Source organism: Trachypithecus francoisi, unplaced genomic scaffold (genome assembly GCF_009764315.1).
Source record: "Trachypithecus francoisi isolate TF-2019V2 unplaced genomic scaffold, Tfra_2.0 Lachesis_group16, whole genome shotgun sequence".
In the NCBI taxonomy this organism is placed as follows: Eukaryota; Metazoa; Chordata; class Mammalia; order Primates; family Cercopithecidae; genus Trachypithecus; species Trachypithecus francoisi.
The window spans coordinates 91,983,329-91,996,155 of NW_022681461.1; the positions used below are offsets into that span (position 1 = coordinate 91,983,329).

At 51.6% G+C, this 12,827-nt stretch overlaps 1 protein-coding gene across 1 annotated transcript; it reads right to left on the reverse strand.

The window, feature by feature from the left end:
* Positions 1-1,938: 1,938 nt before the first annotated feature.
* CA9 (carbonic anhydrase 9) lies at positions 1,939-10,175 on the reverse strand. The gene is made up of 11 exons (XM_033238150.1): positions 9,713-10,175; positions 8,213-8,242; positions 7,899-8,069; positions 7,624-7,766; positions 7,431-7,523; positions 5,536-5,602; positions 3,745-3,902; positions 3,093-3,237; positions 2,959-2,985; positions 2,268-2,349; positions 1,939-2,136 (listed from the first exon to the last, which is right to left on the reverse strand). The coding sequence occupies exons 1-11, from the start codon at positions 10,146-10,148 to the stop codon at positions 2,076-2,078; spliced, it is 1,413 nt and encodes a 470-aa protein (XP_033094041.1). The 5' UTR covers positions 10,149-10,175; the 3' UTR covers positions 1,939-2,075.
* Positions 10,176-12,827: the final 2,652 nt, after the last annotated feature.

Sequence of the window (12,827 nt, forward strand, 5' to 3'; positions counted from 1 at the left end):
TCAAACCATGACCCCCTCTGGTGCCAATCACTGACCTCAGAGCACTTAGCTGGGGTTCCAGGATCAAACAGAGTGACTGGAAAGGAAGTAGGGTGGTGAGGTGCAGGACAGGGGCAAGAAGGTTGCAAAAGGTCTGGAATGGAGCTCGGAAAAAATGTTGGATATCAGCAACATGGGGCTTTCACTGCAGCGGCAGGTCTGTTTTCTACCTCAAGTCTCTCTGTCTGGCCCTTCCTTTCCTGGCGCAGTCTTTGTCTTACCTTCTGTCTCCAATTTTCTTAAACCTTCTAAAGAGAAGGATAAAGTAGTTTATGACTCAGGCCTCCTCACCCCACCTCCATGACCCTAAGGCCTTGAGTGAGGCATCCACGTCCGTCCTGTTGCCCTCATCCTGGTCAGTCCATCCGTTTGTCCCTGCCATGGGGCCCTGAAGTCCCTGAATGCATGTGTCTTCCTGTGTCTCCTGACCCACTCAATGTCTATATGTCACCTTCCCCTGGCCCTGCCCCCCCACGTATCCCCCTTGTGTCTCCCTCCTTCCTCACCTGCTGCTTCCCCTCACAGAGACCTTGGCCAGTGCCAAGGAGGAGAACGTCGAGATTCACCAGACCTTGGACCAGACCCTGCTGGAACTCAACAACCTGTGAGGGCCGGCCCCGCCCCCAGCCAGGCTGTGGTTGCCGCCCCAACCCAATAAAACTGATGTTACCAGCTTCTCAAGGCCCTTTAAGCCTTTCTTTGGTGTTGGCAATGGAGTTTGAAGGACCCCTGAATGAGCAGGGCCTGGGTCCTTGCTCTGCATTGGGACTTCCTTTTCAGGGGAAACTGGGATGGGGGGCCTGGGCTCATTGAGGAGGGGCTGTGAACAGGCTGTGTGAAGCAGAAAGTCTGACAGAACTGGGGAACATCGTAGGCCTTGTACCCTACAGGCAGAGAAGCTGCCATCCATAGCACCGCCCTGTTCCAGCAGCCAGCTGGGCCAGACAGCACATCCTGAAGCAAAAACTGCAAGAGGTGACACATTTTCCTTGAGCAGGGTGAAAACCCAACAGCCTGAGTGTGATGTTAAGCCTAGGGCTGCTGTCTGCCCTACCCCTCAACACATACACTGCACACACACATACACACGGCCATCCCAACAGTATCAGTCATTTCTGTCCTCTTCCTGATAGCATCTGTGGTAGGCAGAATAATTCTCCTTCTCCAAAATGTCCATGTTCTAATCCTGTGCATTGTTCTTAACCTTACATGGGAAGAAACTTGGTGATTAAGAGTTTGAGATGGGGTGATTATCCTTGGTTATCTAGATAGGCCCAGTATAATCCCAAGGGTTCTTTTTTTTTTTTTTTGGAGGCGGAGTCTCGCTGTGTCGCCCGGACTGGAGTGCAGTGGCCAGATCTCAGCTCACTGCAAGCTCCGCCTCCCGGGTTTACGCCATTCTCCTGCCTCAGCCTCCCAAGTAGCTGGGACTACAGGCGCCCGCCACCTCGCCCGGCTAGTTTTTGTATTTTTAGTAGAGACGGGGTTTCACCGTGTTAGCCAGGATGGTCTCGATCTCCTGACCTCGTGATTCGCCCGTCTCGGCCTCCCAAAGTGCTGGGATTACAGGCTTGAGCCACCGTGCCCGGCCAATCCCAAGCGTTCTTAAGGAGACGAGGTCAAATGTAGAGGTAGGAGTTGTGACAATGGGAGCAAGAGATTGGAGTGATGTGTGGAAGTGGCCGGGAGCCAAGGAATGCAGGTGGTTCCTAGAATCTGAAAAGGGCAAGGAAACATTCTATTTTTAGAGCATCCAGGACGAGCAAGGCCTACTGACATCTGACTGCTGACCTCCAAACTGTAAGATAATAAATGCATTACCACTAAGTTCGTGCCAATAATAATAGGAAATTCAAATACCATCCTTCTGATTTGGGGAAAAAAGGTGACGAACACATATTTTATTATAAATATTTACTTTAAAAAATTACTTGGCAGTTAAAAGGAAGTAGTGGCATAATGAGCAGGACAGGACAGTTACCGGCTCCCCCTCAGATGTCTCTGGCTGGCTTCTCACATTCTCCAAGATCCAGCCTCTAGGCTCCAGTCTCGGCTACCTCTGCTGGGTGGTAGCTCACACCCCCTTTGGTTCCCCTTCTGTGTGTACACAACAGGGAAGACTAATCAGAAAACTGGCCCAGGAGCAGCTCATTTGCATGCACTTTACATGAAGCGACTCCACACGGGGTTGGGGAAGGTTGTGCCTGAGGAAAGGGTCAGTGTAATACCTGTGTTGCCTTCTCATCTGCACAAGGAAGGCGACGCTGGTGACAGCAAAAAGGAGGCCAAAAACCAGGGCTAGGATGTCACCTGGAATGGAGAGCGGAGAGGGCTGCTTTGGGAAGGAAGAGGGGTCTGCAGAGTTCCTCAACACCTGCCTCAGTGCACTCCACCACCCCTGCCCCGAGTTCTCAGGCAGCCCCCAGTGCCTCAGTCTCCAGAAGAGGCCAGCCAAGGGATGAGGGTGGATACACAAGAAGGGGTAAGATAAGCACCGTTTTTCCTTCCTAAAAGCCAAGTAAAAGGGCTGTTTGGGGCCAGGCACAGTGGCTCATGCCTACAGTCCCAGTGTTTTGAGAGGCTTAGGTGAAAGGATTGCCTGAGCCTAGGAGTTCGAGGCTGCAGTGAGCTATGATCGTGCCATAACACCCCAGCCTGGACAAGAGTGAGACCCTATCTTTAAAAAAAGCGGGGGGAGGTTGGGGAGAGGGATGCTAGGAAATTTCTCAAGCTTCATTCTAATCAATTAGGCCCTGGGGACAATGGGGAAATCCCCACCATGATCTGCCTCTAATATTGGGATTGGGGTGTCTTCTGCAGAAAAGGAGAGGGAGCAGAGGCGGTCCTGAGCAGCCCTGAGGCTGAATGGTGATGAGGAGTCTCCTGGCACCAGGACAAAGAGGAGGGGCACAGACTCACCAGCAGCCAGGCAGGAATTCAGCTGGACTGGAGAGAAAAAGGGAGATGTGAGAGGCGGGCTGTGACAACCAGTGACAGACACTGGCACACACATGGGAGGATAAGGGCTGGGGGCACACCAGACAAAGCTGTACCTGGCTCAGCAGCCGGAGGACTGCTGTCCACTCCAGCAGGGAAGGAGGCCTCAATCACTCGCCCATTCAAAGGCTGCGTTGCTCGGAAGTTCAGCTGTAGCCGAGAGTCACCAGGTCCCCACAGGGCATCAGAGAGGGTGTGGAGCTAGGGAGGTCAGTAGACAGTGTGGGTGGGTTCATGGCATGACAGGAAACAAGGGTCCCAGGCCAGCTCACAACCAGCACCTCAGGGCTCCACCCTCCATCTCCTGTATTCTCCACCCGGCCCCTTGGTTTCTTTTATAAGTAAATTAATGTATCCTAAAGATGGTAGGCAGCGGTGGGATCATAGCTCACTGCAGCCTCAAACTCCTGGACTCAAGCGATCTTCCCATCTCAGCCTCCTGAGTAGCTGGGACTAGGCGCACACCACCATGCCCGGCTATTTTTGGTTTTGTTGGGGTTTTTTTGGTAGAGATGGGGTCACACTATGTTTCCCCGCCTTGTCTTGAACTCCTGGGCTCAAACCATTCTCCCACCTCAGCCTCCCAACATGCTGGGATTATAGGCGTGGGCCACAAAGCCCAGCCTTGATTTCTTTCTTCTCCTCTTTCTTATCTTACATCCTCTTTCCGCCACACCCACTGTGTCCACACACACACCCCAGGCCCACCTGCTTAGCACTCAGCATCACTGTCTGGTTAAACACAGTCCAGATGACACCCTGGGCACAGGGCGGTGTAGTCAGAGACCCCTCATATCGGAAGTAGCGGCTGAGGTCAGAGGGCAGGAGTGCAGATACGTCCAGTCCTGGGACCTGAGTTTCTGAGCCTGTGAAGAGGATCTATGTTGGGGTCTCACCTACACTGCACTCCCTTAAAGCTTCAGGGTATAGAGATACAGTTTCACCTCCCAGAAGCCAAGGTAACTCAACTCTCTGAGACCACTTCTTCACTAAGTGCAGGCCCTTCCCATAAGACATAACTCAAAAAAAGTACTGGGCTTTGGGGCAACTGGAAGAGGCCTGAGGGAGCGAGAGAGGGAGAAAGAAAGGAAGGAGAGAAGGGAAGACGGGAGGGAAGGGAGGAAGGAAGAGAAGGAAAGAAGAAAGACCATCTGAGTCTATACTCTTAACTCTGTGTACCATCATAAAGTGCTGGGTCACAAGTTTAAGCCCAGAGCGAATTAAAAAGAAAAAAAATGAATCCTAGCACTTTGAGAGGCTGAGGCATGTGGATCACAAGGTCAGGAGTTTGAGACCAGCCTGGCCAATATGGTGAAACTCTGTCCCTACTAAAAATACAAAAAAATAAAAAATAAAATAAAAAATGATCTGAATAACTTGTAAATAAATATGAATATTGATACAAAACAGACACAAGAAATGCAAAGGCAGAGTTCTACCTAGTCTAGCAGAAACCTAAAAGTCTAGTAGAGTAAGTGAGCTTTAAAATGGCCCAAGACAGGCACGGTGGCTCAAGCCTGTAATCCCAGCACTTTGGGAGGCCGAGACGGGTGGATCACGAGGTCAGGAGATCGAGACCGTCCTGGCTAATACGGTGAAACCCTGTCTCTACTTAAAAATACAAAAAACTAGCCGGGCGACGAGGCGGGCGCCTGTAGTCCCAGCTACTCGGGAGGCTGAGGCAAGAGAATGGCGTAAACCAGGGAGGCAGAGCTTGCAGTGAGCTGAGATCCGGCCACTGCACTCCAGCCTGGGTGGCAGAGCAAGACTCCGTCTCAAAAAAAATAAAATAAATAAAATAAAATAAAATAAAATGGCCCAAGAGTGAAAGATGGCCTAAGAAGGGAAAGATTTCCAACAAAAGTATTTACAAAGTTAAAACATTTGATGCTTATTAAAGATAAACAATTCTCAGAAACTAAGTTTAGCTCTCCAGACTTGACCTTGACAATTCCAAACACCATTTTTTGGTCTTGTTTTTTTTTTCATGTTTTTTTGGTCTCATTTTTTTAGACAGAGTCTCGCTCTGTCACCCAGGCTGGAGTGCAGTGGCGCGATCTTGGCTCACTGCAACTTCTGCCTCCCGGGTTCACGCCATTCTTCTGCCTCAGCCTCCTGAGTAGCTGGGACTACAGGCACCCGCCACCATGCCCAACTATTTTTTTTTATTTTTAGTAGAGATGGGGTTTCACCATGTTGGCCAGTATGGTCTCGATCTCTTGACCTCGTGATCCACCCGCCTTGGCCTCCCAACGTGCTGGGGTTACAGGCGTGAGCCACCGCACCTGGCGGTTTTTGCTTGGTTTTCAATCTATAGGCAGCCGTTTGCAGGTAACTGCGTCTGTCAGCTTCATGGTTATTATCAAGATGAGCACTGGCTCATGCTTCAATCCCTCCTGCACTGGAGAGAGCCCATCTCCAGCCTCAGACATGAAGCTCCCAAAGGTGATTCTTTATGAACTAGGCCACAGAGATTAGTGGCCAGACCAACAAACTGACCTTCCTCAGCGATTTCTTCCAAGTGAGACAGCAACTGCTCATAGGCACTGTTTTCTTCCGGGCCCTCCTGGGGGATGACATTGTAAGACAGATGAGTGCATGTATCAAGGGCCATAGCTGAAGGCCGGAACATCATGGGGGTTCCCATGATCTTCTCCCATTCCTCAGCTCTGAAAATGCTGAAGAAATGTAAAACTGTAATGGTGGTTGATTTTTGTTGTTGTTGTTGTTGTTTTTTTTTTTTTTTTTTTTTGAGACGGAGTCTTGCTCTGTCACCCGGGCTGGAGTGCAGTGGCCGGATCTCAGCTCACTGCAAGCTCCGCCTCCCGGGTTTACGCCATTCTCCTGCCTCAGCCTCCCGAGTAGCTGGGACTACAGGCGCCCGCCACCTCGCCCGGCTAGTTTTTTGTATTTTTAGTAGAGACGGGCTTTCACGGTGTTAGCCAGGATGGTCTCGATCTCCTGACCTCGTGATCCGCCCGTCTCGGCCTCCCAAAGTGCTGGGATTACAGGCTTGAGCCACCGCGCCCGGCCTGTTGTTGTTTTTTTAGAGACAGGGTCTCCCTCTTAAAATCTTATGTATTAGTACTCAAACTCTATGTACTCTTGCTGTGCGAACCAACAAGCTTGGTGGACTGGTTTTCAATGACAAGCTGGAGAGGGAGGGAGAGAGGCCACTTTACGAGGATACTAGGCTCTCAGTGACCTGGGCCCGTCTAATGTTTGCAGTTTCACTCACTGCGGCCTCCATACATACCCCTCACAGGAAACCATATATACACCTTTGTCTTGGTGTCACCTCTGCATTCACCTTCATGATTCTGTGTTTGGCTTTTCAGGTGAGGTCCTGACGTGCCACTTCTTTTATTTATTATTCTTTTTTATTTTGCTTATGAACCTCATGTTAAGAACATTATAAACCTAAGAGTATGAACATATTGACATGCTATGTCAGAGGCATTTCTCTGAACTTTGTGTTGTGTGGCTGGCGTTAAAGAATCAGTGAGTGTGGCTGGGCACGGTGGCTCACGCTTGTAATCCTAGCACTTTGGGAGGCTGAGGCAGGCGGATCACTTGAGGCCAGGAGTTTGAGACCAGCCTGACCAACATGGTGAAACCCTGTCTACTAAAAATACAAAAAAAAAAAAAAAAAAAATTAGCTGGGCATGGTGGCACAAACCTGTAATCCCAGCTACTCAGGAGGCTGAGGCAGGAGGAAACCCGGGAGACGGAGGCTGCAGTGCCCCAAGATCACACCACTGCACTCCAGCCTGGGCGACAGAGAGAGACTCTGTCCAAAAAACAAAAATCAGTGAATGAGTGAACCTAGCAGGCATCTCACCATCCCTTCCCTTTACTGGCCTCCTCTAATCATAGTGGATGTAGCCTTGATTATTATGGGTCCAAAGAGGTCACTAAACACTGCATTTCACAAAGGAGAAATGATGGGTCATTGGAGTATTAGAGAAATTACTCTTCCTGATATCTAATGCACTGCAGGAGCCATTCTCTAAATAGGCCATATTCTGAGACTTTGCATATTCTGTTCCCTCTGCAATGAACACTTCCTTTTCTTTCCTACTAGTGAAGGCTTTAAGTGTCACCTCCTCTGTGACCACCATTTTTACTATGTCCTTCCTATGTGTCTGTCATGTCAGCCTCCCCCACTGGCTGTGGGCTCCTTAGAGGCAAGGACCTACAGCTTCAGAATCCTTGTTGTGGACTGGTGCCTGGTTCACAGTGGGTGTTAAATGAAGGAACAGTGCGTGAATGAGTTTGTCAGCCAGGGGCCAGGGTGAGCATGCTGTGATGGGGTCTCTGGCGCCACGATACAGAGTCCAGGAGGGAGCATGGGATGGGAAAGCGGGGAGTAGGGGGTGTCCAGGATCTGGTACCTCCAGAAAAGCGGCCAACACGGCCAGGCCTCCGGGGCGCCCCAAGGCCTCGTCAACTCTGGCATAGGCGGTGCTGAGGTGAACCACGTGGATCTGGAGAGGACACGAGGGCAGCAGAGGGCTACGTCTCTGGCCTGGCCCCGCCCCACCCCGCCCCACTCCTTTGCCCCTTCTCGGCCAGCTCCGCGCTCACCTCGGCAGGGAAACGGTGGCCTTCCACAGTGTGCTCCGAGCCCGGACGACCTGCAGCCCCCCAGTGCAGATGCAGCTGCAGAGCCTGGTACTCCCGCCCGGGACCCAGAGCCATCTCTAGCCCGGAAGGCAGGGTCAGTTGCACTGCGTAGGGAGAGGCAAGTGAGCCGGCCCCGCCCGGGAGGGCCAGCCCAATCCCCGGGCAGACATTGCAGCGAAGGTTCCCTTCCCTGCGCCCCGCCCCATCCCCAAGTCTTGGCGGGGAGACCCCCTCACCACTGTGGCCATTGTTGCGCAGGCGCAGTTCTGGAAGCAGCGGGAGCTCGAAGCCCAGGAGTTCCAGGGGGCGCAGGGCTGGGCAGAAGGCGGCGAGCTGGGGGCGGATATCTACCGGGGACTGGAAGCGGCCCGCGCAGGCTGGGGACACCTGGGGCCAGGGCGGGTCGCCTGGGGTGGGAGAGTTTAGTGAGGAAGTCTGACGCCTAGGTCAGGAACTCAGGGAGCCCGTGTAGAAAAGGTGAGGGAGTGGGACGGGAAATCCATAGAGCTGGGTTCCCAGATTGGGTCTGTGCAGCGGGTGGGTGTCTCACCTCCATAGCGCCAGTGTCTCTGGTCATCCCCTGTATAAATGAAAAGGGTGAACCGCCCAAGCTTAGAGCCCAATCCCTTCCTGGCGGCCAAAACGATGTCACAAACTCAGATGCCTTACAGGGGCATTACGGGTAACAAATGCCTTAAGCGGGCCAGGTGCAAAGCTCGAGACCGCACTCAAACTCAACACCGCAGCTGGGTGGGCCAAACAGCTATCCTACCAGTTTGCAGTCATTGTCTTAGGGTCTGTAAAACTGAGTGGCTGCTTCAGGCCAGGCGCTGTGGCTCACGCCTGTAATCCCAGCACTTTGGGAGGCCAGGGCGGGTAGATCATCTGAGATCAGGAGTTGGAGACCAGCCTGACAACATGGCGAAACCCCGTCTCTACTAATAGCCGGGCGTGGTGGCGCATGCCAGTAATCCCAGCTACTTGGCAAGAGGCTGAAGCAGGAGAATCGCTTGAACCCATGAGGTGGAGGTTGCAGTGAGCCGAGATCGCGCCATTGCACTCCAGCCTGGGCAACAAAAGTGAAAGTTCGTCTCGCCGGGCGCGGTGGCTCAAGCCTGTAATCCCAGCACTTTGGGAGGCCGAGACGGGCAGATCACGAGGTCAGGAGATCGAGACCATCCTGGCTAACATGGTGAAACCCCGTCTCTACTAAAAAAATACAAAAAAACTAGCCGGGCGAGGTGGCGGGCGCCTGTAGTCCCAGCTACTCGGGAGGCTGAGGCAGGAGAATGGCGTAAACCCGGGAGGCAGAGCTTGCAGTGAGCTGAGATCTGGCCACAGCACTCCAGCCCGGGCAACAGAGCGAGACTCCGTCTCAAAAAAAAAAGAAAGTACGTCTCAAAAAAAAAAAAAAAAAAAAGTGAGTGGGCACTTAAGTCCTGAGTCCCAAATGAGTGAGTACACCATCTTCCTTTCTCCCTTCTTTCTTCTCCCAACTCATCCCTCTGCCTTGTCTGCTCTCCAACCCCTTTCTCCAAATTCCTGGCTTGGGAGTCAAGACACCACATTTCTCTACCTGCTGTGTCCTTTTCCTAGGCCTCAATTTCCTCATTGTAGACTGAAGATGAGATGACTTCTACAAGCTCTTCTTGCTTGTCCTCTGGTACCCATTTCACCTCCTTTTCTCTTCCCCTCAAACTCTCTGGCTCTCCTTCTTCACCTATTTTTTCTCTGTCTGCACATTTTTTCTCTCATCTGCACATCTCATCCCTTTCTCTTCTCCAGCCTCCCCCTTCTCTCCCATCTTATCCAACTCACTTCTCTCCTTTTGCGCCCTTTTTATTTTCTCTCCACATCTGTCCCTTTCTACCTCCAAGAGTGGGGATGGGGATATTGGTATGGGACCTCTGGAAGGGCCTCTGTGGGAGTACACAAGGGAGTACACAAGGGAGTAGCCCTCCTTCGCTAAGTGACCAGAGCCTAGGCTGGGGTGTGGGTGGAGAGGCATGAACCTCCTGAAACCTGGATTTGGAGACTGTTGACCACTTACCTTCTTTGTCCCTGTGGGCATTATTCTGGGGTTCTTGAGGATCTCCAGGAGCCTCAACAGTAGGTAGATCCTCTAACTTCAGGGAGCCCTCTTCTGATTTAGGCTTAACTTCAGGTAGATCCTCCTCTCCGGGTAGATCTTCCTCTCCAGGTAGATCCTCCTCTCTGGGTAGATCCTCCTCTCCAGGTAGATCCTCCTCTCCGGGTGGATCCTCCTCTCTGGGTGGATCCTCTTCGCTGGGCAGATCCTCCTCATATAGTGGGTCATCTTCCCCAGAAGAGCCTCCTCCCAACGGGGAATCCTCCTGCATCCGGGGCAGCCTCTGGGGATGGGCAGGCACCAGAAGCAGCAGTGACAGCAGCAGTTGCACAGTGAGGCCTGGAGCAGGGGCTGGGATCAACAGAGGGAGCCAGGGGCTGGGGCACAGGGGAGCCATGCGGCTGACTGTGGGGTGTCCCAGCACACGGTGTGTACGGGCTGTACGTGCATTGGAAACAAGAGCTGGGTGGGGGAGGAGCAAGCCTGGAGGGGAGCAGGCTGACTCACAGAGCGCCCTTTTGCAGAGATGGAGCCAAAGTCTCACAGGTTTGTCTGGCCCTGTGCCCCCTCCCCCATACCAAAGCCAGGATGGGGGTGGAGTGAGGGGCAGGTGTGTGCACAGGCAGAAGGTTATCGGGGCCATGGACTCAGCTTGGAACCCAAGGCACTACTTGGCACTATGCAGGCTCTCCCTGGTACCACCCAGCTGCTTGCCAGCCAGCCTCAGCTAACCCTGGCCTGCTTCCCAGCTCCAGGCACAGAAGGGGAAAGGCAGGGGAGCTGGGGCCCCCATGTCCTCTGGCTGAGAGGGAAAGCAGCTTATGTATACATCCCTGACTCCACTAGGAAGCAGGTAAAGGGGTAGGGCAGGCTGCTAGGGGAGCCCGAGGGTGAGTTAAGTAATGGGTATGTGGGAGACAAATTTGAGCTTGAATCAAAAGCAAGTATATGTGTCAGAGGGGCTCTGATAGGTTTTTTTTTTTTTTTTTTTTGAGACTGAGTCTGGTTCTGCCGCCCAGGCTGGAGTGTGCAGTGGCCGGATCTCAGCTCACTGCAAGCTCCGCCTCCCGGGTTCACGCCATTCTCCTGTCTCAGCCTCCCGAGTAGCTGGGACTACAGGCGCCCGCCTCGTCGCCCGGCTAGTTTTTTGTATTTTTTAGTAGAGACGGGGTTTCACCGTATTAGCCAGGATGGTCTCGATCTCCTGACCTCGTGATCCGCCCATCTCGGCCTCCCAAAGTGCTGGGATTACAGGCTTGAGCCACCGCGCCTGGCCTGATAGGTTTAACCTATATTTATTTTTCATCATGTTACTCAATTGCTCAAAAGTCTTCATTGGCTCCCCAGTACCTACCACAATATGCACATTGTGTACTTCTGACTTCCAAGTCCCTTCAAAGCCTTGCCCAAGAGACCTTTCCATCTTGTCTCCTACTACTCTCCCTCATACTCTAGCCAAATTAAACTATTATTTTTTTCTCCAAACCTTTTACCACCTTTATTAATCTAGTTCTTGCTCCCTGAAATGCTATTTACTATTGCATCCAACAAATATGTATTTAGTACCACCACAGGTCCAGCACTGGGCTATGGACTAGGGACTCGGAAATGAATAAGACACAGTCCCTCATTTTGGGAGGCTGAGGTAGGTGGATTGCTTGAGTCCAGGAGTTCGGACCAGCCTGGGCAACATAGCCAAACCCTGTCTCTACTAGAAATACAAAAAATTAGCCAGGTGTAATGGCATGTGCCTGTAGTCCCAGCTACTCAGGAGGCTGAAATGGGATGATCGCTTGAGCCGAGGCGGTTGAGGCTGCAGTGAGCTGAGACTGTACCATTGCACTCTGGCCTGGGTGTCAGAGCAAGACTCTGTCTCAAAAACAAACAAAAAAAAAACAACAAAAAAAACCCCCACAAAACTAACTACCTGCCCTGAGGAGCTCGCAGTCTAGTGAGTGAGGGCAAACCCTGTCAATATCATAATATTGAGGGAAGAGAGATGAATTCTGCTTTAGAAGATAATATAGAAGTAGGCAAATTTGTTCATATCCTTGAAGAAATACCAGTTCAATTGGTAAAAACAATAGGGAGAATGATATTCTGGGCGAAGGGGAGGCATAAAATATTATGAGCAGGAGAGTGACAGAATCCAATTCTCATACTAGGTCATGTTGAGGGCTTGGAGGCTGGTATGGAGCAGAGATTGCAGGGGAAGACTGGGTGCAAGGAGATGGGGTAGAAGAGTGTGAGGACCCCAAGGATGGGCTTAAGCCTCCCAGTTTTTTTTCTTTTCTTTCCTTTTTTCTTTTCTTTTCTTTTTTTCTTTTTTGACAGAATCTCACTCTGCTGCTTACTCTGCTGCCCAGGCTAGAGTGCAGTGGTGTGATCTCGGCTCACTGCAATCTCCACCTCCCAGGTTCAAGCGATTCTCCTGCCTCAGCCTCCCTAATAGCTGGGACTACAGGTGCCTGCCACCACGCCCAGCTAAGTTTTGTATTTTTGGTAGAGATTGGGTTTCGCCATGTTAGCCAGGCTAGTCTTGAACTGCCCACCTTGGTCTCCCAAAGTGCCGGGATTACAGGCTGTTTTTTTTTTCTAATTATTTTTAAAATTTATTTTAGAGATGGGATCTCACTATGTTGCCCAGGCTGGAGGGCAGTGCCTATTTATAGGTGTGACCCTGCTACTGATCAGCACTGGAGTTTTGACCTGCTCCAATTTCCACCTGGGTCAGTTCAACTATCCTTAGGCAACCAGGTTGATGCACAACTTAGTGCAGACACCTGACTGGTATACTACACTACAGCCCAGAACTCCTGGGATCAAGTGATCCTCCTGCCTTAGCCTCCCAAGTAGCTAGAACTACAGGCACGTGCCATCACCCCTGGCTAGTCTGCCCTTTTAACAATTTATTAAGCCTCCTCTAGTCCTCCAGGTGCTGTTCTAGGCCCTACAGATGCAGCATTGAATAGAGAACAGCTCTACTGTTTTGTAGCTCACATTCTAGTAAGGCTCCATTGGCTTCAATAAACCACAAGAGAATAAGGCCATTTCAGGTCCATCTAGGGCTAATATT

What these genes read in the sequence shown, in the direction of transcription:
- CA9 (XM_033238150.1), bottom strand. Translation starts at nt 10,148, where the DNA reads ATGGCTCCCCTGTGCCCCAGCCCCTGGCTCCCTCTGTTGATCCCAGCC. An exon ending in GAGACACTGGCGCTATGGAG is followed by an intron (nt 8,070 to 8,212) that starts GTGAGACACCCA and finishes CTCCCACCCCAG; the next exon opens with GCGACCCGCCCTGGCCCCAG. An exon ending in CAGATGAGAAGGCAACACAG is followed by an intron (nt 2,137 to 2,267) that starts GTATTACACTGA and finishes GTGTACACACAG; the next exon opens with AAGGGGAACCAAAGGGGGTG.